This window comes from Macrosteles quadrilineatus, unplaced genomic scaffold, assembly GCF_028750875.1.
Source record: "Macrosteles quadrilineatus isolate MER2022 unplaced genomic scaffold, UCM_ALF_1.0 Scaffold_2__2_contigs__length_208266976, whole genome shotgun sequence".
NCBI lineage: Eukaryota > Metazoa > Arthropoda > Insecta > Hemiptera > Cicadellidae > Macrosteles > Macrosteles quadrilineatus.
The window spans coordinates 121346699-121372826 of NW_026542595.1; the positions used below are offsets into that span (position 1 = coordinate 121346699).

At 34.0% G+C, this 26128-nt stretch overlaps 3 protein-coding genes across 5 annotated transcripts; 1 reads left to right on the top strand and 2 right to left on the bottom strand.

Annotated features, from left to right (window-relative positions):
• The first annotated feature begins 692 nt into the window (after positions 1-692).
• Positions 693-22601, top strand: LOC128986077 (uncharacterized). Of its 2 annotated transcripts, none has more exons than XM_054406186.1 (6): positions 693-965; positions 2106-2246; positions 2698-2825; positions 4873-5008; positions 5971-6096; positions 21292-22601. In XM_054406186.1, exons 1-6 carry the CDS (start codon positions 945-947, stop codon positions 21307-21309), a joined length of 570 nt encoding a protein of 189 aa, XP_054262161.1. In that variant the 5' UTR covers positions 693-944; the 3' UTR covers positions 21310-22601. The 2 variants fall into 2 exon arrangements, with proteins under 2 accessions (XP_054262161.1, XP_054262160.1); XM_054406185.1 differs by lacking the exon at positions 21292-22601 and adding an exon at positions 6864-7026 and having other exon boundaries at positions 695-965.
• Positions 7107-11322, bottom strand: LOC128986078 (uncharacterized). 2 transcript variants are annotated; one of them, XM_054406187.1, is made up of 6 exons: positions 11242-11322; positions 10874-10976; positions 10058-10136; positions 8888-8973; positions 8428-8557; positions 7107-7212 (listed from the first exon to the last, which is right to left on the bottom strand). In XM_054406187.1, exons 2-6 carry the CDS (start codon positions 10952-10954, stop codon positions 7148-7150), a joined length of 441 nt encoding a protein of 146 aa, XP_054262162.1. In that variant the 5' UTR covers positions 10955-10976; positions 11242-11322; the 3' UTR covers positions 7107-7147. The 2 variants fall into 2 exon arrangements, with proteins under 2 accessions (XP_054262162.1, XP_054262163.1); XM_054406188.1 differs by lacking the exon at positions 11242-11322 and adding an exon at positions 11102-11241.
• LOC128986076 (transient receptor potential cation channel subfamily V member 5) lies at positions 12638-25459 on the bottom strand. Its single transcript, XM_054406184.1, has 18 exons — positions 25369-25459; positions 24115-24293; positions 23146-23236; positions 22311-22487; positions 21655-21844; positions 20835-20988; positions 20369-20519; positions 19706-19809; positions 19211-19293; positions 18913-19099; positions 17805-18248; positions 16784-16978; positions 15956-16107; positions 15479-15588; positions 14603-14784; positions 13974-14090; positions 13510-13635; positions 12638-12871 (listed from the first exon to the last, which is right to left on the bottom strand). Exons 1-18 carry the CDS (start codon positions 25457-25459, stop codon positions 12731-12733), a joined length of 2874 nt encoding a protein of 957 aa, XP_054262159.1. The 3' UTR covers positions 12638-12730.
• Positions 25460-26128: the final 669 nt, after the last annotated feature.

The window sequence follows — 26128 nt, forward strand, 5'->3', positions numbered from 1 at the left end:
GTATTACACAATATTACAAAATAAATATTATACAATAGTTATCATGCATAGCATAAATAAGCAACACGAGCAACATCAAGCTTATGATAATATATTTCAGCTTACGTAATTAAAGTAAAACAGCAGATACAAAAAGTTATTCTATTATTCAACAAAAAACCATTTCATATATAGGCTACATCTATTACATATGTCGTCCAGGAGTAGAAAAAAATTGAAATACTTTTGGTTTTGCTACGTTGGCTGCACTTAACGCAACTTCTTATTGCTGAGTAGCGGCTGCTAGTCCATACGATAATTTGAGGACCATTGCACGATAATTTTTTTGTCTACTCAGGATCGATCAGCTGTCCCATCCGCTATGACGTAATTCCCGCGCGTTATAAGCTATGCCACGTTTTTAAAATTATAAGCTATAGAACAAATGAGATATTATAAGCTGCAGCACATTTGAGCTATACCATTATAAGTTATGCCACATTTTAAGAAAACCGTTATAAGCTATGCCACATTTCTACGATTATAAGCTATGGAACAATTTAAATTTTCCATTATAAGCTATGCCACATTTTCAAGATTATAAGCTATGCAACATATTCGCAATTATAAGCTATGACATTATAAGCTATGGCATCGTACCCTGAGACTGACAGCAGTGACAGCTGAGTGGAATCGTGGAATCAACGAAACGAATCATATGGATGGCGATGGGATGGAGTGGAATCGGAGTGAGAGTGAGAGCTACAGCAACGCTATGCTAAGCATACAAGCAGCGTATTGTTGTCATTGTTAAAGTTAAATTTGTAGGTTATGTTTTTATTCATGCTCAGTGAAAATTATTTGTATTATTGTGTTTTTATCCGATCACAATTACAATATGGATTTAAAAGCTCATAAATACAACTGGTGTATCGTATAAGAAAATCGTATACAATTTCTGTACAATGACAGGTATAAACAGAGTGGTAAGTGGCAAATTAAACCTAGGCATATTTGGCTAGGCCTATCCTTCATTAAAAACTGAATGATAAGTTTATTTAAAGATTTTTATCTATATTTCACAGTAGGCCTATTGATTTTGTCGTGAAATTTCGCACAATTCGAGTACCTAACTTACTCACAATGTGACTTTTGGGCAAAAAAGTTTTTCTTACGTAGGCTTTTGCTGCTGGTTTCCTTGGGTTCATGGTGTTTTTTGTTGGTGTCAGCCAATTATACTATTGGCAGATGTGTCGCCCTTGCTATGAAGTAGCATCCTCAGTGACTAGACTGAGACTGAGTTGGATTGGGTACATCGAAGGGTGAAACATCTGGCGATAGTAAGTTAGCCTTTAGTAGTGGTGACACCAAATAATACCATGGAAATAATAGTGTTTCCCACGTCACAAAACAGATGGCGGGCTTTTGTGAGGATAAGTTAGGCTACTTACAAGTTGTTGGATCATAATGAAAAATACATTGTTGAATTCGTTATGAAATTCTGTAGCCTACAATTTGAGTAGGCTACTGGTACCCACAACATAACATTTTGGGTCAAAAAAGTGTTCTCCGCTTTTCCGCAAAAAAAAATAATTACCTAACTTATCATTTTCGGAATCAAGGCAAAAAACAAAGAATTCACTACAAAAATTCTGAAGTTGTAGTCCACTACATAGGCCTATTTGGTAGGCTGAACGAAGATTTCCTTAACATAACGGTACTAACTTACTTGAGTAGCTTATAACTGGCTTGGTAGCTTAGTGGTTAAAGTGATCGCCTGACAATCGGAATTCTGCCCGTTGAATCCTGAGAAAAGTCAATACTTAGCTTGTTGATGGTTCGAAACTAAGTAGACCCAGCTGTTCCCGATCATTGACCTCTAAATCAATTAACTTATCCTGGCTATAAAACAGCTGATCTCAGTAACAAAGCTACACAGATCATCACACTCCATTCTACACTCACCCAACTTCAATCATATTGAGTTTAAAATATGCACCTTGATGTGTGTCGCTGTCTAAAAGCTACAAAGGACAAAACTTCCAAGCTCGGACCCCTACCAATATTCATATATCAAATGTATATCACTACACAAGTTTTAGGCCTACAGTTTTTATTACTTATAGATTCAGTACTTCCGATGGCGACCAATTTTAACTGGTCTTTGTTCAACCCATAAATGGAGAAATTTCCGCAAAAGAAGCTCAGCAGCCGTTCTACTTGCTCACTGTGCATCAATCAAAGATGATAAAATAGTTCCTGTGCAGGTAAGCAAAGCTTCAACATATAAAATAAATCTGCTAAGTTTTTTATTTTTCATACCTATACTAGGCCTACCTACTTTTCTAAGAATTTTAAATACCGGTGTGTAAGTCTAACTTAGTTGTAGTCTAATTAATGTAAGCAAAGAATTGTGTTTAAGGTTGTAGTAGGTATTCATTACAAATTTACAGGTAGGCCTAGAGTATGCCTGACAAGAGAAATTCTTTTAGGTACCGGTACCTACTTGAAAATACATCTTGTATTCTATCGCCTTTGTCTTGAGCTGAATCACTTCTGTTTCATTTTTCAAATGCTAACTTATCTAGCTTATGTTTTAACTCAATTAGCATATAGTAACACATTTCAACCTAAAAACTAAAAGATAGGCATAAGTTAGTTGCTAAAAAAGTAATCATCAAGTTACACTCACTACGGTACCTACATGATTTGTTTTAGTTTCCTGACCTAAGCCATCTTAGCCATGAGCAGTTGATAAAGCAAGCGTGTACGGCCACTGTAAACTCTGCATCACAGCTGCTTACCTGCACCCTTGTGGCAGTAATTGACGTCAGTAATAAGTACAGGTAGTCGAATAACTCCATAAAGACCACATAGAATATTTGTATTTTAGTTGTTAGGCTACAATATACAGTAACTTATTACTCCAGCCAATAGTTTTAACTTTGTTGACAAAATGGCTAAACGTACCTCATCAGATAACCCTTGACATGTAGTATCAAAACTTGAAACATATCTGGAAAGTATTGATTCTACATGTCAAGGGCTGTCTGACAAGGTACGTTTAGCCATTTTTTGTCATAAAAACACAACCCTGGCTATGAAAGTGTATTATTATCTTTGCTTCTTTACTTATTGTAGGCTATACCATACCTGAATAATCTGTTTAATCTTCTTTAGTTGGTTTTTTAATATATTTTAGGATAGTTTGCCGGGTCTCACAAACCCAGACCTTGGTAACTCGGCTGCTTGTGACAGAGAATTTTAAATAAAATTTCTTTAGCCCAATGTCAACCCAAATCATAAGCTAAATGTGACAGCGATGAGTCTCGTTACATATTCCCATAAAGGTCAATGCCCTTGTGGACAGTAATTTCCCCTTATAACACTTAAAACATATATTTACGCTTATACTGTTACTCACAAGACGGTAAATATACAAAAAAAGATGGTTAGTGGTATACGATGGACCACTTTTTTGTCTTTTTTGTATATTTACGGTCTTGTGAGTAACAGTATAAGCGTAAATATATGTTTTAAGTGTTATAAGACGTTTCTTTTATTTACTTTCCGTAAATTTAATAACACGTACAATGCTGATCAAGAAGTTATTTAGTAATTCCCCCCTCCATGCAATTTCATTTCACAATTTCTGAGTTAGGCCTAAGTTGGTTTTTTTTTAGTAGGCCTAGTTGTTGGGGAATAGTTTTTCTGTTTGGTCTGCAGGGTGTGAAATATACAGGGTGTCCCGTAACTCTCTGGACACTTGTATATAGCGTTACTCCTTAGGTCAAGACAAACACATTTCACCATAGGAACATGGGTCTGTGGTGTCTAGTTTACCAACTGTCGGTATTTATGTGTTTTTTACAAAAAAACTAATAACTCTTAAACGGTTTGAGATACAGCTTTGATATTTTGCAAAAATGTTAATCTTATTAAGACCTATTATCTTTAGAAATTATACTAAAAAAGCATTAACCGTTTCAAAATGGCGGCCATTTAAAATATTTGATGCCAAATTTCACGAAAACCGTTAACTTAACAAAAAATTGCAAGAGACAAAAAAGTTTGTAAATTTTATGTGGTTTCCAATGATACCTTATTTGTTAAGATTGGATGAATAATAACAGAGAAATGTCTTCTTTTCTAAATGCATGACTACTTTTCTCCATTTAAACAATGCTAAAATTAGGTCCTAAATTTAGGAAATGTGTTTGTCTTGACCTAAGGAATAACGCTATATACAAGTGTCCAGAGAGTTACGGGACACCCTGTATATAACCAAAATATTACCAACCTAAAACTCAGATGCAGATTTACTGAGGTTAAAAATAACAAAGTCTATAGGGACTTAAAAATCTTATATGCGAAAATAGGCGGACATTAGCTACAATGAGTTATTTTTTAAAGTAGGGCATAGAATAAACACAACAGTGTAAAAAAAGGTTTTTAATCTGTGAATTAAAATTAGAATTAATTTCCTACTAGAATGTCAATTATTAATAAATAATTATAATGTTACCTTCTACCGTTGATGTAGTTTATGATGCGTTTCGTCAACACAGTGACATCATCAGGTAATCCACTACTGCTTCGTCTTCAATATTAACGTTAAACAGTCATTACACAATACACAAACACACATTTAACAAAATTGAGAACTGATCGGTAATGTCGTCGCGGTGGCCTCAACTCGCGTACGCTCATGATTAATTCTGTGCGACGACTGTATTGTGTAATTATTATTATTTATGTGAATTATAAATTGAAACTTGACCAAATATAATTTACAAAGCAAATCAGACCTTACTTAATGTATGTTGTACCTTATAAAAGCAGTTTATTTTACTCCACAGGATAAAAGGGATAAATAATTTTCCCATTTTACAGCAAAGCACTGAAAGATCAGTTGAGTTTACTAGAAGAAAGTTTAACACATTTGGGAAACGAGGGAGTACAAGAAAATTTGACAGATTTAATAACTGAAGCTAGAAACAATGTGGACTCCTTTAGGCGTGCGTTTAGGGTAAGTACCTAGATGAATGCAATGACATTTGTACCTATAAGTTTTTGATTAAATTGAATAGTATCAGTATCTTTTGATAGATTTTTAGAGAGTAATAGATTTTACGCTACACTAAATTATTTTGACGTAAGGATTTAGACCAGAAAACAGCTGTTTGCTGCCAGCTTATTCAAAGCTTTCATTGCGTACTACTGTACTGCAATGAGTTTTAACGGATGCCAACCAGCTGATTATACTGTATTTAGGTGGCAATGACTAGTGATTTTTAGTCCTTTAGTTTGTGGAAATGTATAAGGATTTGTATGGATTTAGTAGTTTGGCGTAAACTATCGTACGTAACTCGTCCAAAATGTATGTACCGGACTCGTATGGTAATCCCCAACCACACACTCGTCCGGTAAACACTTATTTTCAGGACTAGTAACGTAATATACTATTTCATTTGAGCATAACTGTCTTACTTTAAAGGTTTACACCAAACTGGCCATTGGACTTACTATAATTAATTAATCCCCGTATTGTTACTACTACTGTGTTTTGCTATTTCATAGTCCTTTAAGAAGAGTCAAAAGGCATAAAGTATCCATTTTACTTCTTAGAGATTTCTCAATCACATTGCAATGTAGTTTAGGATAAACGTCCGCTCTAGTGAGTACTACGACTATCCGCAGTACTATCCTGATAATCAGACCAATTCGTAAATTACAAAGCAAAAATGTGGTTCGAATTCCACTCCAAACTTTAGGCCCCTTTGGTACCATTGGCTGTATGGGCTATTAGTTAACAGTCCTGTCTAAGGAACTTGTCGGCCTTAGTCAGTAACAAGACTACGAGATCGTGCCACTCATTTTACACTCATCTCCATTCATACTCGGCTTAAAATACCTGCCTTTGTAAGGTGGCCATTTCAATGAAAACTGTTAAAGTATTAATATTTTCTAGTAATGTTACATTTATTTCAGGAGCTGGATTCTCTAATGGAATACGTAGAGAAATTGGTTATCTCAGCGACGGAAACCTCCTACCTAGCCGGAGCTGAGACTGCCTGTGAGGCTCTCAGTGAACGGCTGCACTCAGCCAAAACTAAGGTACTTTGTCACTACATTGACAGAACAATTGTATGATAGCTGATTCATTGTGGTGTATGGACGTTGAACTTATACAATGTCATAACTTTGACTATTGATACAAGCCTTGTAAAAATATTCTATAAACATGAACCTTTTTGGACCTTATAACCTTAAATACTTCAAATACGTTATTCAGTAGACTCTTTCCATTTGGAAACCTTGGAATTGGACCCCAGTCTGGTGTAAAAGAAGTCTTAACTGTAAAAAAAATTAATACAAAAAATTGAAGTGTTGATTATAACTAACACAATTTACGATAATTAATGGTCAGCCGCTCTTTGATGGTTTAAAGCAAGACCCAGCTGTCCTTGAGCGTTTAATGGTCCTGGCTGAACCAGCAAATCTTTGCCAGTAACAATCCTACCATCCCATCCTTATAACACCCGCTCTTCACTCATCTTTGCTTTACATACTGTTGTGTATTCAAGAATCTAATTTTATATTATTATTATTATTATTGTATGGCCAGCATTGGACCACTTAAGTCAATATAATAACCAGGTTCTTTTTAAATTCTGTCTCTTCTTCTCGTCCGCCCAATACTTCTTCATTCTTTCCGAGACCGTTGTTTTCTTTCTTCTTCCAAAACCACTCTTCCTTGTCTCTGACTGTTTGCTTCTATTGGCAGGATGATATTTTTGTCTTTGAGTACTGCAAGCGCCTCTGACTTATTTTCCAAATCTTCTAATGATATTTTTTATTATATTTATTTTGTTTTTTTTTAGATTGAAGAACAACGGCTGCTATTAAAAGAATTAGAAAAAGAATTAGTAATACTTCAAAAAGAGGTAATAAAGAGAACCATAGAGCCAGATAAAAAGAATTAATATTGATGCCATGTTTTTTGTTACCTTTTTTGTACAGATAAATTTGTTCACAAATATTTAACTGTATCGTTTCCATTCAAACCCTGAATTATACTGCACCAATTAAAGGAATTAAGGGAATAAAAAAACATGTACAGAAAGATTAGTACACATACTCTATTTTTAACTTCAAAGGTAACATTTTAACATGTTGTATTGACATCTCTGTAGTAGCTGATGACAACCAGTATACAATAAATATTTGCAACTGAAAAAGAAAAAAGTTTCAAGTTGAATGAGTTTTAAAAATGTTATAAATAAGGTTGTCTTATGGTTGCTAGTTTCTTGAAGTGTGATGTGGATTTCAATGCGCATTTTGTCACTTGTGTGGCATCACCAGTTAGCAAAGTTTTACTTACATAATTTTGAGTTTTATTATAAATAAACCTACGATTTTTCGCTTTTACTTCCGTGTCTGCAGGATTGCTGTTGTTTTTAATTTGTCTTATTGTATTTTGAGGTTTGTTTAACTGCTGGACTAGGCAAAACAACCATTACAATATTATAGAGCTGTTGTGATAGTTGTGTTAATTTACCAGAGAGTCTGGGCTTGAACTGTGGATGGGTTTATGCAAATGGCAACTTTCTCCAACTTAAACTTTAGCTATTAATTCAGAGTTTGTACATTCAAGGACTGTTAAAGAGTTAGGGAATGAATTATGGTTGCCCATGTGTGTGTCGCTGTCCCAAAGAATTAACAATTGATAATAATTGTTCACGGATAATTGTTGAAAGGATCTGTTAGTGTATTTGAAGTATTGTTCATAGCTAGGAAAGTCCCGATGCGCTTTTCCGGAGTATAATTGGACTGCAGCCTTCCCCAGGTTGTCGTGAGAGCCAACTATAATAACTGGAGGATAAGCGATCCAGCACGGCTGACTCGATTCTCAGTTAGCTTGCTCTCAAACACGATGTTGACACCCTCTTAGTCAGCCAAACATACCAGTATTGGGATAGGGACCCATATTCTTGGTTCCCTGATAGTTTTAGTTCAGCTGCATTCTGGGTGTGTGTTTTGCAGCTAAAGTGCAAGTGAGGGGTCACACGAATGGTCCAAGTACTCGTTTGGGTCCTATACAGGGATGTCACTTACTTCAATGTCTAATTTTCCCCCAAAGTGGCTATCCATGACTTCTGCCTGGAAGAGAGTGGGTGTGATACCCCAGGGCACTTCATCGTGGCAGGTGATACCTGGGGCTGTCGTGTAGGGAATGACTCTCACCAATTTCCGAGGAAGCACATTCTGGACTCATATAGGTTCGATTGGTTTGTCAATTTTGTAAATCATTTTTAACCAGGGATTGCGTAAAGAAAGTTGCGTAAAGATTGCTTTCTTTACAAAGAAAAATAAAACAAACTACATGAATATCAAATGGTGCTAGAGTAATTTCTCATTGCTTTCCTTATAGGTAAATAAATATACCTGATAAAATGGCAAATAACAGTTCTTCTTTGTAGAACATAGAAGACATCATCATGCTGTACAATATGATACTTATTAGGGTTAAAACAGCAGTTGCCACAGTCCAGCAAAATATTAGCGTTCGATGGCCCTGGAAAAATACAAAAATAATGTTACTTTTTGCGTGATTGTTGTCATTATTGAATAAGTTTAACGATTAAACCAGTGGCTTGAAATTAGCATAACGTATTTGCATATTGACATAACATTGTTTATTATTTTCACAAAACAATCACAAAAACTCGAATTAACATGCAAAAGATTGTCTTTTAACCAAAGATAACTAAAAATTCTCGTTTCGCTAAATGCATTGCCCCAAGGTTTAAAAAAACCTAGATGGCTTAGAAATGAAATATTAGTTTGGGTAAAGCTACCATGATAATAATTACAGTTCCACATAATTTATATGACTCCCATTTACCTTGTAAGTTCCTACAAGCAACAGCCCAGTGAAAGCCAGTTGGATTGTAGATACAACCATAGTCATTACTAGCATGTGTATGGCATCTGAAATTGAAAGACATTATTGGTTTTGGCCAAACCATCCATGAATTTGATACAAGAACTGATGTTTCTTCAGATTGTCAAGTACCGGGTAATACAGTTAGACAGAAATTTTTATTTTTTCCTAAACAGATTTTGAATGAAGATAATAAGCTCAAGATGTCATATTTAAGTTATCATAAATAAATTAAAAAAGGACACGATTCATACTTGACGAGAGCGTAGATTTTTCCTCACATTGGTATTGCAAATGCAACAATAAGAATAATAACTGTCACATAGGGGTGGGGCCTGGCTTGAACATGGGATAGGGAAATAAATAACAAGGCGCTGGTGTTACATTTCAACTATATTAGCTTACTTGGTCCACCGTAGCTAGTTTAAGACCTTGATCTACAGACAATCCTCCTACTAAAAGCTAGAGTTAAAAAGCCAAGGACAGGGTGGCGCAAAAAGGATGGTCGGTTTGAAATGAATATAACTCAAATGATTTATACATATAAATTTTACTGACGTTGCTGGACACTTTCAAATACCCCATTACAAAAAATAGCCTTGTAAGTTACAAAGTTGCCAGTAGGCTTATGGTCAATCAAACCATAAAAATCTAAAAATAAAAAAACCATAAAAAAAACGTAGCAGACTTTGAATCACTGACGCTCTAAAGGTCTCTATGTTTTGTGGAGTAACTGCCGTTTGTGAACATCCAGTAGATTTACCACTCATGACAGACCCTGTTGTCTGAAATGCAGTCACCCAACGTGATCTTGATCTGCGATTAGGAACTAGTCCATTACGGGCTACACCAAAATGTTGTCAAAACAGCCATTGCATAGTAATATAAGATTTACTGTTTCTGAAAAACTTCCACAGCAAAAACGTGGTGCTCGATCATCCGCTGCGCCATCTCGCAGCAAACTGCCAAACTATACTAGATGCTTTGGTCGACTTACATTTAAGACGGCTGGCAGTGGACCCGCCCCTCCCCCCAATACTATTACTACGCAGTTCAAATCGGACCATCCTTTTTGCGCCATCCTGTATATATCTTTGCCTAAGCTGCATATTAAGTTTTTAGTCTACTTACGGACTCGCTCTCCTTCTTCTTCTACGTTAAGGTTCGATAAAAATATTCCGTTAACAAGTAAAACCAAAAAGCAGTAGATCTGAAAAAATAATGAATCTTACAACAGACTGCAATAAATCAAGATATCAAACAACCTCACTGAGAATATTGAATGTCAAATTCCTAAATTTACTGATGAAAAAAATATTCATATGACAGAGAGAAAAGGAAATAATTTAATTTTGATATTTGCCATATAAATGATTTATCATTATAGTCAATGAACCTCTGAATGTTTTATGGATAATAATTTTCAAAAAGGATCTTTCCAAATCATATTGTTTCCAAAAGTTCACAAAAATGTTGATAATGTCCCTCTCTAGAACCAATAAACAATCCAATAACCTCAATTTTTGAAATTTTGCTTGATATATTTTAAAGGTCGGTTCTACTTTATGAATGTTGAGTAGGGTGCAGACAAACAATTTGTGGTTATTGCACTTTTGTAACCTATGAATTGGTAATTATTGTGTAAATAAAGTTTCTTGATTTTTTTTATATCATTCAACACTCTAAGTCATAGTATCGTAATTAATGACTATTTTAAATATTAACATTTTCAAGATAAAAGAAATTTTCAAGTTTTGTATGGCAGGGTGTTGGTTAAAATTCTATATATCAAATCATGGGACTATAACACCATAGGGAAAATCATCTCATCTGTCAAGTAAATTGAGGCAATGTCATAATAGTAAATAAGCGATAGTATTATAAAGTCATAATATAATCCCTGGAATTTATAATACTGTAATAAAAAAATGGAAGCCCGTTACTTACGATGTTCCACCAACCAATGATCCATGTTCCGGTTGCCAAGGAGACGTAATGGCAACAATTGTGCAGATGAGGCAGGGACATGACTCGGCAACGGACAACGTCACTGTTTAAGAGACAATTTCGGATTAACCATCTTTAGGAGTACTGCTCACTATACAAAATGCTAGATACACTAAGATACAACATTACTGTTTTAGAAATACATTATGAATACAGTAAGACACATACCTAAGTAGATTCAGCGATTCAGCATTTAAAACCACAATCAACACTAAACCATCGATTACCAACAACGATCTTCTAAAATCTAAACAAAAATCAAAGAAACATTCCTAAGAGTCCAACAATGTGTCCATGTTGGCTTATACCTTCTACAGCCAAAGACATCAGCATAATCATCTAATGATGGCTTGCCAGTCAATTGAGGTTAACTGTTTAACATAATTATTCAATGCTTGGCGTCAATCTGTTGAGTTGCGTATTATCAAATCTGTACAGTTGTATTGTCCACTTAGGATAACTTTTGGGTGTACTATTGAAATTAACCTATTGATACAGGGCTGAATTAGATAAAGCCTTAGTGAGATTTTTGTCCACTATAATCTAATGAAGGCAAATGGAACTACTCTAAAAAAAAAAAAAAAAAATTATCCTGGAATCATAAGTATCTGAAAAACTTTCATAACACTGCTGATGCACTTGACTAAACATATTAACATATACAATCAAATTTTTATATTAAGTTTTGTATTTACGATACAAAGTATTACTTCCTGCACCCTTATGATGTTATAGATAAACACAACTAGAACCTATTCTAATTTGTAACAAAATAATCCAGCATAGAACAAGTTAAAAGCTTATCTTCAAAGTTTTTTGAAAACAAAATTCAATAAAATACTGTCTGAGCGCATGATTTTATAACGTTCAATCTCTGGATCAGTTTTTTTTTTTACTAGAAATGAAATATTGTTACATAAATTTGTTTTATTTTAATGTAGAAGTTGTTTTTTATTTTTTAGGTATGTTGACCTTTGACCCTGTTATACTGTACCAGATATTTCTGTTTTAAAATAAAGTTTTAAATGTAAATTAGAACTATTGTAACCGGTCAATGTTTAAAGGGAAATCTTGATCTTGCATATTTGTTAATGTATATTCACACCAAGGATAAAATACTCCATTATTTATTTTATTTTGATGTATCCAGGTGTTGGCTTTCAATTTTATGTCTTTATAAGTTTTTTTTAGTTTGATAGCAGTTAGTTCTAAAACTCACCTTTGCTGCAAAACCAGGCTATAGTATGGGTCAGATGGTTTGACGTCTTGTGTGGGCTTTTCCTGCTTCCTCTTTAACAAGTTAATAGAGGATAGTATTCGTTAAACTTTGTTCTTCATCTTTGTACCAATACAGTAATAGGAAAGTAAGATTTAATCTTATGAAACATCTTGTAAATGTATTTATAATATCAACATTTTTTTTTTAATTTTATTTTGTCATTTGAATTGCATATTTTTGATCTGATTAACAGAGTAACTGTTAATGAAAGCGCATGAATATAATTTAATGTCAGTGGTGCTGGGATGCTTGCGTGTTTTTTTACCGTAGATTTTTATATTTAAATAGTTGTTACTAATGCTTTTCAAAGTCAATAGACTTTTTTATTGAAATATTTGCAGAAATAAAAAAAAACTTTAACTCAGATATAATGGGGTACAATAAACAAAAACACAGAACTAAAAGTTTTAAACTTTCAACTTTATTTCAACAGTATATAAAAACATTAAAACAACATAGTTACTTTAACAATACATATTTTAACATAGAACATAATCCCATCCAAAACAAAATCTCATTTACTTATTGTCATTATTTAAATCTATTCTCTTCGGGCTTGGAGTATCCAGTAGTTTTCTCCCTCGTCTTCTTTTCTCAACATTTTTCAAATGGATTCTCTTCATTTCCATAATTTCTTTCATCTCTTCCTTGTCTTCCTCCTGCAATTTTATTGTCGAGTTATGTAAAAAGTTCTGAGAAATATTTTGTGATAGTATTAAGTGTGGGCTAGGAAACCCTCAAAAATAAGTAATTGTTCTTTTGAAGTGTGATTACACTTTTTACAAGCTGTAATATTTACCAAAATAAGCTTTCATTTTGTTGGGTATCATGTATCATTGACTTTGGATACTTAATTAGACATCTCCGTAATATGGTCCAGCTGTAGGCAGTTTTTACTCAAAGAAAATAGTTTACAGGATCAAATTAGATACAGGGCTACATTGAGTTACCATTTCAGTTAAACCATTGACTATTAGTAGTCAAAGGTCAAACTTATGACATGCTGGTGTATAAGAAAGACAAAGGAATCTCACAGGAGCAGACACTGTCTGTAGATCTCAATTGAAGTTATTCTTTTGTTTTAAAGATGCCTACATTTTACCATATGGGAATTATTAAATGTCTACTTTGAGTTAGTGTATTTATTGTCAATGAAATTGTGCATCTTCATTTAGGTTGCAGATAGAGCACAAAAGCTTCAGGGTTGTGTTGTATTATATTCCTCTTTTTTTATCCGAGGAAATATTCTTTTTGTCACTGAAATTATATAAAATAATGTACAAAAGTAGTTACGTACAGTCTGGTTAAGTCTGAGAACGAGAGCTCGCCGTCCGTCGGACATGGGTTGACTGTACCACATGAGTTTGTTGAGTCGTTCCTTTGGACTAACACCTCTCTCCACTACCAGAACAATACGAGCCCACTGTAGACAAAGATAATATCAGTACAAGGAACAGATTTAAACAAAGAACAGTTCAGTAAAAGAAACAGGTCTGAAAAAAGAACAGTTCAGTACATGAAACTGGTCCAAACAAAGATCACGATCACAAAATAACAGGGAAAAAAGAACAGATCATTAGACTGAACAAATGCAAAGAAAGAACGAGTCAGTATCTTCCGTTCTGATTTAAAACAAAACAAACAATGTTTGCCTGTTTCCTTTAAAAATCTAACTTAAAACATGATTCGCAAATGATTACTATTATCAGGTAGTATTGTAAGAAAGCTTGTGTAACTTTAACCATCAAACTGTCCACATACCTGGCGTTGCCACTCATTCCTGGTTTCAGCAATCTTCTGATAAGTGTTGCCCATCATAGCAATCAACATGTTCACCAGTAGAATGGCTACAATGCCCATGTACACCACGAACATTATCTGAAACAACAAACTTTCAAATATCTTATCCCCATTAGGTATCTGGTCTGAAAACGCATTGCAGTAATGCCATGAAGATTTTATGTTATTGAGTAAATTATGCTCTATGTCACCGAAACTCTTTGTGCCACAAACCTATTTCAGTATTGTTAAATATTGACTAACATGCAGTTGATAGCACTCAAAAAGTTCATAACCAATTAGACAGGCTTCTTCAAAAAGAGAAAGTTAATACTCTCTAAGTAGTGCACACTTCTACTGTCTGGAACTCTTTTTCTCCGTCAGTTAGTTGGATATTATCTTTAGAAAAAATATAAAACAAAGTTTTCACAATGTTTTACGATCTAGAATCTGATCCCTTCCTCAGTTAAGAGACTATCAAACCATCACAAGAATAGTACACAAACCCAGCCAAAGCTGGGAAAACAAACCTAGCAACCTTAACCAATCAAATTCTAGTTGCCAACTATAGTGGAAGCTTGTTAGGAGTAGGAAAGTAAAGTATGACAAACCTTAGCTTCAGTTTCATGCTCAGTTCTCTCAAAGGCCGCGTAGTAGTCGCCAAAGTTAGTGAGGGACATAAAGAACATCCCCATCACTGCTTCCATAGGGTTGGGTAGAGGGTTAGACACTGAATCGTCCACCCCATCAGGAGTCAGGGGGTTGTCAAACGATAAGAAGATAATGTAGTACGCTGAAAAGTGTTATAAGGTTATAGCTTTAAAAATTATTACAATTAAATTTATTAATAACTTTTAAGTTAACTTTTGTACTGGTTTTGAATATTTTGTCACCCACAATCTTAGCAACACCCACGAGCATTCATTGCAGTCTCGGCAATACAGGTGATCGTCTCTCACACAGAGAACACCAGAGTATAGCAGTCACTTGTTGAAGTAGTGATTGGCAGTTTAAATATTGCCGATTGGTGACTTGCGGTTTAATCTAGATCACTTGTTTTTTCTTTCTCTCAGTTAACCATTTGGATGAGCAGGTTTCGGATAGTCGACGTTCTACTGTAAGTGACTAACAGATGGAACAGTTTTTGATAGGCAAGTAAAGGTATTTTATTCATAAGAAAATATTTATGCATTTGAAATTGCTGTTGGAATAGGCTTTCTCTTGGTGATTTAGTTGACTTAGAATTTTTAGATTACTGACCTTTGTGAATACTGAATATTGATTTGATGACAACTCATTTAGGTCGATTTAAAAAGTGTCTTATGTTATATGAAAATTGATTCTGTTGAACCTAAAAAACGTATATTCAATTCATCAAGCAATACCGTGAAAATTCAAAAACATTTCAGTGTTTACTGTTTGTACATTTATTTCAACTATGTCTTGACTAAGCTAAATGTTAAAGGAAATATTACGTTCCAAATTACCTTGGGAGAACCCCATGACAAAAACAAGATAAATGGTAGCAAATCTCAACAAGTCCCCCATAATCATACGGTAAATCATCACTACGAAAGGTCCAACGGTCTTGAATCCTCTGTGAACAAATATAATATATTATTAATTGTAACAGGATGTTTAGTGAGGATAGCTTACCTGAATTGGAAAGAGTCCAAACTGGCTGAAAAAAAAACTATATTATAACAAAACATTAGACCATTACACTGTCACCTAAGAAAGGTTTTAGTACCATTCGGTTACACAGGTAATATTTTAGTGATGTGATACAGTTTACCATGAAAGGTAGTGGAAACTTGAGCAAAACAAACCTTAAATATCTTCTATTATCCACTGGTCTTTTGTATAGAAATATTAAAATTTAAAATATGATTAATTGATGTGTACCATAATGGAAAAGGATCACTATACAGTGTTGAACTAACAGAAGCAAAAAAAAAACTAACCTGCAAAAGAACAAAAAGTAAGGAGCTGTAGTTAGCATTATGATGACAGAAACAACGTCTTCTATCTCTTCGTAACAGCCGAACCTCAGGAACGGCATCACGAGCATCAGTGAGCAAGAGATCAGAAACATGACTCTAGATGGCGCTGTCATCTGGGAAAAATAATAAGAATAAGTCAGTCTGAACCAATCTTTTTAGGTACATTGTAAAAATAACTTTGAAAGTAGATGCCTTTATACTAAACCTTCTTTGCCTTTACTTTGTCTAGAATGATAAATGTATTGTTTTTGTCAAAATTTTTGAGTTTGAGTTTTGGGTGGAAATAGTCTGATTGTGGAAGTGATGTACCGGTATGTATGTGTACAGAGCTACAGACTAAACCAGTGGTCAGATTTTGATAAATTTGGTACCTATCGACAGTCATTCTTTTCATTTTTTTTAAGTTTTGATTTTTAATGGTGATTTTTCCATATAAATCCATAAAATAATCGGAAAGTGAGATCTTCACAAAACTGGCTCAAACGATTTTGATTAAAATTTGGTTAGCCATGGTCCTTTTAACTCTAAAAAATGGTACAATCCCAAATTCGGTAAAAATTGCAGTTCAAAAATTATTGCAACTTTTGTGACTTTCCCCATAAAATAGCATAGTTACTCCTACCACTTACCTTTAATTAGGGTTGTTGACAAGTTAATGCAAGATAGTATTTGTCAGTTTTTTGATACCGTTTTTATTTATATTAAAAAAAAAAATTGAAGGATATATATACTTGACGTGTGCTACAACCTGTTTAGTAAAATTCACCAGCTAAAACTTGACTTCCTTACCAAATTTTCAATGAACATATTGAGTCCAAGAAACTTGGCTTCTCTCAAAGCAGCCAGGATGTACAGGAAAGCTCCAATCTCTAGGAAGAGTTCAGCAAGAAGTCTGGTGACGTCCGTGCTATCATTGGCTTGTAGAAGACGACAATCTCCAGCGATCTCCTCCCATAATCCTTTGATTCTTTCTAGTGACCCGATCTATATTCAAACAGATAAACACTTGTTAGAGAGTGTATCTCATTGATTATTCCAAGCTTAACTTTTCAATCAACCCCTTATCGTTGCCATTGACTTTATATCTACACGTTGCCTTACGTTTTCTTTTTCTAAAAGACGTTTGTCTCACTCTGGGCCGTTTTTTTTCTACAAGCTTCCTGTACAAATAAAAAACCCACAAAATGTTCTTCTTTTGCAAAAAAGTGAACAAATTTTCAATAATTAGAGAGCTTTATAGCCTTAAAGAGTATATTTTTATCTTAGATATAGTTTTTATGTATGTTTTAATTTATTTATAGATTGTAGTCTGTGTTATTTTAAATGTTTGACCACTGAGATGTAAAAAATATATATTATTCATAAATAAATAATATCTAATGCCAACCTCTGTGACAATTGAAAACATTATTTTTGCATACTCATTGACAGTTCAATTCTTGGAGAGTTTTGGGTGTTGTACATTCTTGTATGGCATTTTTTGTATAGGTGTGGGTGTATCGATGTAATTTGTTAAAAATATATAATTTTCTTTGACATAATATCTTGTGACGAAGCCAAATGTTTCTTTTTAACCAAAAATGTAATATTTAAGAAATGAACCAAACACCAAATTATTTACTTGTTCAAACTAAAACAATTACAGCTAAAAAAAACCTTTTCAGGAACTTTTGAGAATTTTCACAAAGCACATATAAATAGTTCCTGAGAATACAATCCACCTATGCTTAAATAAATAGTTTATTAAGTAGATATTGTACTCAAAATTACTTAATTAAGGTTTAGTTTGGGTCTATTACTCCTGTCTAACCTGAGGATTTGTAGAGCTTGTAGGCAAAACCAAATTTATCTTTGTGAAATCCACTCTTGGAATACCTCCACTGCCATTTTTAGCAGGTAGTTCAACTAAATTTCCAAACGTTACATTTTTATTGCTGATGTTCGTAGGAGTGTCCTTCTTTACTCGGTTGATGAATGCTGCCAATTTCAAAGTATCTAATATCTTCCCATCACTCTCATTGTCTTTCCTGGTTTCTTCGTCAATTGAAAGTTTGTCGGGTGGTTCTTGTGGGACTGCTATACTGTTGAGAATTTCTCCGATGTTATCGCTTTGTAAAAGTTCACTAAATGAAACATTCAGTTGTTGAAGGATCGGAGTGATGTTTGTCGGAAGCATGTTGTTGAAGAGTTCTAAAGTGTTGTTTTCGTTGAAAACTACGTTGCTGGATCCGTCCATACGCATAGCCATTAGAACCTGTACAAGAATGAAAAGAGATGTTAGAAAAACAAAATAAACACATTTATTGATTTCTTTCCGTATAACAGAAATTCCTTTCTGCTGTGATCAAATGGATAAAATAATAATATTCTCTGATTCTGGATAGTTGTTTGACTCTATTTGAATATGAAAGCACCTACTGTACTGTTGAAATAATTTTAATATAAAAATTAAACTAAGTATTTGTGAAGAGTGGATTTGAGTGAACTGATTTATTTTATTGTGTGCCTTAGAATTATGTGAAAATATTTATTTTAAATGCACTACAAAGAATAAGGTGATTTCTCTAAGTGCACCGGTCTTTCTTTGCCTTGGTCTTGGGTGAAACATTGAAAAAACAGGGCTTACATTTTAGACAAAGGTTGGTCATGATGATTCTTAAATCTTACCAAATGACACATTTATGGTTAAAATCACTTTGCTCTTTGCACCTGGATGTCAAGTCGACATTGCATCGTCGAAAATTAATGTACAGCTTGCACTATTAACAAACTATTCAAACAGCTAGTTGAACTAAACTAAAGAGAAGTTAACAAAATGAATTTTGTTTCTATAATTTAGAAACATCGGCAGAAGTAACCTTTGACTAATGAGGGAACTGGTCATTCCATCCCAATAAAATAATATAAGATTAAAATACCTCAGCCATTGATGTCGTGGAAGTTCCGTTCTCTCCGAAGGGAGACGAGGTTGTATATGTGGAGCTGGAGTAGAGAGAAGTCGTGTTGGCAGCTTTGACTACAGCCGCGGGTGGACCAGGTCTCATGGTGAACACGGCGAGAGAAACGAGAAAGTAGCATGAGAAGAAGATGAACTGTCTGTAGAACCTGTCAACAGTCCAGTTAAACAAAAAAATCCCAATTCTTGCGCAAAATTATATATATGCAAACTTAAAAAAATAACAAAAGTAAAAACAATATAGGTTTTAGTTTACTTACCTGTATTTGACAAAAGCGTTCCACTTAGCATGGAGTAGATCCACAAGTACTCCGTCCATCAGTTCCAAATGTTCATCTTTTTCCTAACCACAAAACAACAATCATACCTCAGCCAGAAATAAAATATATTAAAACAGTATATACGGTAATGTAAAACAAATTGTCTATTTAAGGCTCATCTATATTATTCCTTTTATACTAAAACTACATTATAATGTATCAAGAAAAATTAAATCACATGAAATATGAAATAAACCCGGAAAAAATTTAGCAAGACATAGAAGGGGAGTAAAAATTTAAATGAAAATTTTCACTGCACACAATATATAGATACTGTTTATCCTCATAGCTGGGTAGCTAAGTGGTTCGGTCCTGAGAAGTTAGTAGCTTTTTGATGTTTTTATTTACTCAGCAGTAGTCTTTTGTCACTGTACTATTGGCTTTAATTCAGTAAACAAAAGAAACATAACCAGTAGTTTGTACTCGTAAACTTACCCCAAACACAACTAAATTGAGAGCAGAGTTTTTGCTTATATTTCCAGTTTCATTGTCTATTGTATCAATTTGGGAAAGCGGATAAGCAGCACACGTTATACTTCCTGGAACAAAATCAATTAAAACTTGAGTCAAGGAATACTTAAAAATATTGCGTTCTCTTTGTACAAGTATATATAATTTAAATTCTATTTCTATATAAAGCAATCAATTTTGAAGTAAATAGACAACCCGAATGGCGGTGGCCACATAGCATTTTGGTACAGTAGTTGTAGCACACAGGGTCTTCCTAAAATGTGTGCACTGTAATACGTGATGGCAAAGGGGAAAAGGTGAGCAGTAGGGGACAACCAATACAATTTGCTATAGACACCTGCGACTGGTGATATACACACCACTTAAGTGTACCATTGAATGTATCCTCTGTATCTTACTGCTCTGTGCCCATTTTCAACTATCATTGCTAACTTTTTCTACCAAGTAGAATGCACTTTGTTAAAATTCTTCCTCGATTAACATTGCTGTCAATGTTAGCGAAATATTCTGAAGGAGTTCAGAGTTTCTTGAGCAAGGATATACTCTTTCCTTTAGAGGTAATCCTGACTTTAAAACATTATTTAGTACCATGTAATTAACATTTAATTAATCTTTCCTGGTACTCACCAATCTGCCAATAGATTTCTCGTTCGATGTTAAGAATGTGGAAAAATATCTCTATCCGAGCGAGTTTGGCTGCTAGTGTCAACGGAGTGAGGTTCTGTATGTTTAGAATACTCAGGTTGGAACCAGTCTCATAGGCCATGTCGAACATTTGCTGTACAAAACATATTTTTAATTAATTGGTTTTTAAATCCATGTTTCTAGTCTGTGTTATGACATTCTATACATTAAATATGTTTTGGTGAAGATGGCTTTAGGCTAGGATTTTTAAGGATTTTGTTTTTTCAAGCCTTCTGTTGAAAAAATCCTAATCCCATATATTAAATACCTACCTTTAGTTGTTTGTGCATATAAATTGTTGACTTTATGACTCTGTGTCATCAATAAGGCAATAGCAGATAATTAAACTTGAGTATCCGCACCATAAGTTAATTAATAATTTATTTGAATCTCTATAAAAAAAACTTACACTCTTTTCATAGATGACCAGCATATGAAGCACAGTGTTGCCATTTGTATCTTGGGCGTCAGGGTTTGCTCCTCGCGCAAGAATCAGACGATAACACTCCTCTTGACTTCTACACGCGGCAAAACACAACGGGTACTCTCCCCAATAGACGTACCTACATACAACACAAACCTGTTAAGAGAATAATTATTGATGTTTGTGCTAAATGAAGAGCACAATTGGGATTTTGAAAGTAAGTTGACTTTAATACTTTTAATTAAAATGGCCACCATACGAAGGTGGGTATTTTAAGCAAAGTATGAATGGAGATGAGTGGAGGCTAACATTATCAATTCAATTATATCAACTATTTAAGGTGGGGGACGCCTCTATTTTAACCAATAATTAGGGTAACAGTATTGAGATTCATTAGATAAAGTTTATAAATTTGTATCTAACTATTTTCATTTTTTTACAGGTCTGGGTTCTCTTTTAACCTCATATTTCCACAGTGATCTCTGACATATGTGGAACAAATCAAGTTAAGTAAGAAGGAGCCAGTCAAGTGCAAGAGTAGACTTTTAAGAATGAATTTTAGTGGTGGCAAAAGGACACATATGTTGCTGCCAACAGAGCTACCGAATCACCAATTGTCTAATCGTTGGTCTCATGCTTTGGACTGAGATAATAATCAGGAAAAAAATATCTCACAGACATAACTAAATGACGATTATGAGTAACTAGAGAATATTAGGACATTAGTTTCATCTTATTTGCAAGAGAAATATCAGTACCGAGTTCCAAAATACCTCAAAAAAACAATAAAAACCATCCACATTACCCCTCGTAGTTGGTAAAAGGAGTAAGGTTGACCCATTCATGGTCCACAGAATCACTCCGAGAAAACTTCTGATCTTCAGGGCACATGAAGTTGCCGAAACATCTCTCTTCGAAGTTGACTCCGCTGTCAAGAAGGAACTTCACCATGGCTGGATCTTCATTTACAATCGCAATGTGAAGAACATTCTCACCTGTAATATTATAAGATTTTGAGTTAATTAATACTATATCAAGATGTACCTGAGTGATTTAAGGGATGGTTTGAGTAAAAATAAAGATCTTTTTGAAACTGTTTTAGAAAGGTTTGAAGTTTACACATCAGTGATAAACTAGAATACATACTTAGTGAAGATGAATGGAGTATGACATGAGTCAAACTTGTTATTAAGCTCAGTATAATGAGATTGGGAAGCTACTAAGGCATAAATAACCCAAATGTAAATGGAAAGATACAAGTTAAATGAGAGAGTAGATTAGATTAGCTTTGTTACTGACTAAGATCATTTCAGCTTGTTTTTTCCAGGATAATTTTTATTAGCATATTAAATGGAGAGCAGGGTAAAATATCAAAAAAATTTACAACTAACTTACTCAGGATCAAACCATCAACAACCTAATTATTTGGCACTTAACCACCCAGCTACCCTCAAAACTAACCATAATACTCGTCGCACATGTAGATGTCGTTGATCAACTTCGGGTAGAACTTGAGCAGTCTCTTGGCCAAGTCTGCGTGTACTGATGTAGCACTGAGTAGACACAAATGTAGCACAGTCTCTCCTACAGCGCCTCTCTCATTGAGGTCCCAACACACCTCTCTATACTTGCTGGTGTCTACAACAAACAGTGGCCTATCATTTAGAAGTATTGACATGTCATATGTTTATATATGAAAATCAAAATCTTGTAAACTTTATGACGAATAAACATTTCATTTCATTAGAAAAAGAGATAATTAAAACTAAATGAATGTTTTGTGTGTGTAGATGTTTTCATCCTCTGAAATTTCCTTCTGAAATACTTGGCTTATGGCTTCTCCATATCGCATACGTGTTTTTTATATATATATAAATATGGATGCTGCATAGCACGGGTGTAGAATGATCACACGATGATCTGCAAGTTAGATATATTTTAGTCAGGTTTTATTAAATGCTCCATGATCAAGGGGCAGTCGTGTCCAGTTTCAAATCATAAAAACACTTTTGGGTTTTAATAGAATCAAGGACAGGTTTAGCTGTATTTTAATTCATTTTCCATGCAGCTAAGATTCTTTTGTTTAACAAAACCATTATGTTTCGTTGTCATCAGATTTCAAAAGAACTTCTCTAACAATTTTAGAATGTTAAACTATGATCAGCCAACAAGATAACTAAGAGGGTTGTACCATACCTCCCTTTGTTTAGGCTATGGATAGTAACAGCTAAAGATACTCTCCTGGCGGTATAAGAGTGGATTAACATTTAAAAAGTTTGGTATTAGACAAACTTACCAACTCTCTCCCCCTCCTTTGGTTCTGGGATGTTCATGTAATTTTTGTTAACATCAAAAGTCCCTTCATCCATGTTCCGCACTATTGGTAGCTGTGTGAAAAAACCCATTGTTGTATTATTCAAAAACTATTTATATAAAATAACTAATTTTTTCTCTAAATACTCTGGTACCGCTCATAGTAATCAGCCAATTTTGATGACAGCAAATGCCAACAAAAGTTACCTTTCCCAAGTGCTTGGTTTATTTTCCTTTTCCCAAAAGGTTTTAAGCTTGGTGTCAAAGAATAATTTACCATCTAAAACACTTGACACATGTAACATTTGAAATGATCAGACCTCTTTCCAGTTAATTATTATATTTGATACATATATTGACAAGTTACAAATCAAAGAAGTATGAAATAAGAAGAACAAAACAAACTGAAATACAGGAGGCACTGGATAGAAGAAGAAACATCATGATTCAGTCAGTTTTATTAAGTCAGTGGCAGTGATTAGACAGTGCTGGCCAGCCTGTACAGTGTTTTATCAGTTTATCAATTTTTATTCAATTTTAATTAATATTTCAACATGACAAGTTTTCAATATTGTGACTGTGACATTCTTTTAAATAATCTATTGACATACCTCAATGTATTTATACATTGATAATGTGGTTGGATATTAATGACCTGACATAGTTCTAAGGAACGAAACTAGTCTTCATTGGAACAACTAACTGTGGTTGGATAAGGTAATTACTTTATTTTATCAATTATTTAAATTTTCTTTATCCCTTGAGTTTGCTGCTTATTGACATTTTGTAATGACTGCATCTTGTCTTCGTACCAATTTCATGTAATCTATTTCTGGGGATCAGACTACTACAACATCAAAAATATCTAATAGTGTTGGTATAAAATTAAAATAATGTCTTTCTCTCATAACTTGTTATTCACTAATGTAAATAAATACTCTATTTGATTCACCATTTTGTGTCGAGGTCGATCTATGTTCCTCATGAGCACCAGTTGCGCTACTGGGATCCACTTTCCTTTACCTCGGTTGTATAAGAACGGTTCTACTTTTGTCTTGATAGCATGATCCAGTTCTGCGTATTGTTTGTTTTGTGCGGCTCGCTTCATCAGTTCAACAAGTAAACCTCCTCCTAGAATAAAGCTGTGTTAGAAACTTGAATTCTTAAATCAACTTTTGGAGAAAAAATCATGTATTGATGTGATGGTTTTAGATCTACAATAAATACATATTTATGGATATTTAGACTGATAAAATATTTTATATTTAAGTAATTTGCCCTTGAATTTTTTTTGCCTTGAAGTAATATCCAAAGCTCCAACTTTATTACAGTTTATAACACAGGCTTAACTCATTGCAGCATAGTTTTACAGTAAATGTAACACCAAATGTTTGTCCATTGTTTCACAGTGTTACACTTTGTGTAACACCACATGTTTTATTTTTTTCCAACCAGACACACAGCGCTATTATTTCGGAACTGTTCCCCTGTAGTTCAACACATCACCACTAGATAGGGTATGTGGGTATTTGAGGGAAACCTATTTATTTATTGTGTTCAGAGACGTTCACATGTGATCGTGTTGGTGTTTACTGTTATCATTGATACTTTCATGATTATTGAGGTAAGTTTATTACTGATTATACTTATTCTAAATGGAAAATGAACTTATGGTTTCGTTATACAATATAAAGTTGTTTTCCCATAATTTATTTAAGTTATATGTTGCTAGGTGATAGGTCAAAACAATTAAAAACAAGCATTTTTGCATTTGTCATAGTTCCGTGCAACATGGGGTCACAGAACTAGGGATGGTTCCGTGCAGCAAAGAGTGTTTTTAACTCTCGCTCGTTTTCCAACCTCGGATTTGTCTTGGTCTTTAAATTTGAATTTGCACCAAAATCTCTATCCTACATAATGATGAAATATGCTATTTTTTGGCTCGCCCCTCTTGCTCCCAATAGAGATCCAACTTGTTACAGTAGCGCCCGATGGTCGATAACTAGATTCTCATGGGGGTTATTAAATAAGACATCATCAAGGCCGAGGTTGACTTCTTAACGAGGTTTGCAACAACATCAGATATGGATGGAATAAATTCAAGGGGATTTGAAAATTGCTTTAGCTAACAACATTGACTTTTTATCGAGGTTCTACTGTGTTCTCTCGCTTAAACTATTTCAGTTCCTTATAGTTAATGATTCACCTTTCAGATCCACCAGTTTGTACATCTGTACATTGGAAGTGTCCGCTTGTTTTTTCACGCCACTTGCAACATTACTCTCTGAATTACCCATGGTGCTGTTGTTTTTTCTGTTTTACCTGTAATATAATACATCACGTTTAGTAATAAAATTTTCACTCATCAATTAAATTTAATAATACCATAAATTTTTTTCAACATTTAAGGTCAAATACACTACAGGTATTTTGTTGGAAAATTATCAATGACAGCCTCTTGAATTGTAGAATTGGTTTTTGACGAAATGGACAGGTGGTTTATTGATAAACATTAACATTTTAAAAAGAGCCTTTAGTAGACATTTTGAGCCATAAAATAGAAAATATTTTACTCCTGGTTCAAGTCCATTTTGCCTGATTAACTGAAAATAAAATTTTACATTTAAAATTAGGTTTAAATATACATATTATTTAATAGTACAAGTATGGTGATGGTGAGTTTGTTTTTGTTGATTAATTTATCATTGCGGAAGTTTATCATCAGTAAAAAGTGATCTAATTCTGTGTTTTACTAAGTGTAATGAAAAATGTCCACAATAATCCTTCAAACAATACATACAACTGTATATTTTTTTAACAATATTGACTTACCTCAAAGTTATACACTTCCCTCTAGTAACTTCTTACCAGTACTAAATATTATTTGACAAATTTCCCCTCCTCTCGACATTCAATTGCAGAATTTTGTTTTCTGATTCCATCTTGACGGTTTCTCACTCACATTC

Bases quoted from the DNA above. Each gene is read 5' to 3' on its own strand.
- LOC128986078 (XM_054406187.1), bottom strand. From the start codon at position 10,954: ATGTCCCTGCCTCATCTGCACAATTGTTGCCATTACGTCTCCTTGGCA. The intron at 10,137-10,873 runs GTAAGTAACGGG...TTATTTTTTCAG, and splicing joins TCATTGGTTGGTGGAACATC to ATCTACTGCTTTTTGGTTTT. The intron at 7,213-8,427 runs GTATATTTATTT...TTTCTTTTTCAG, and splicing joins GTTATTTGCCATTTTATCAG to TTGCAAATATTTATTGTATA.
- LOC128986077 (XM_054406185.1), top strand. From the start codon at position 945: ATGACAGGTATAAACAGAGTG. The intron at 966-2,105 runs GTAAGTGGCAAA...TATTACTTATAG, and splicing joins TGACAGGTATAAACAGAGTG to ATTCAGTACTTCCGATGGCG. The intron at 2,826-4,872 runs GTAGTCGAATAA...CCCATTTTACAG, and splicing joins GACGTCAGTAATAAGTACAG to CAAAGCACTGAAAGATCAGT.
- LOC128986076 (XM_054406184.1), bottom strand. From the start codon at position 25,459: ATGGGTAATTCAGAGAGTAATGTTGCAAGTGGCGTGAAAAAACAAGCG. The intron at 20,989-21,654 runs GTAATGTGGATG...TGTTGTATGTAG, and splicing joins CCTTTTACCAACTACGAGGG to GTACGTCTATTGGGGAGAGT. The intron at 19,100-19,210 runs GTAAGTAAACTA...GACTGTTGACAG, and splicing joins AACGCTTTTGTCAAATACAG to GTTCTACAGACAGTTCATCT.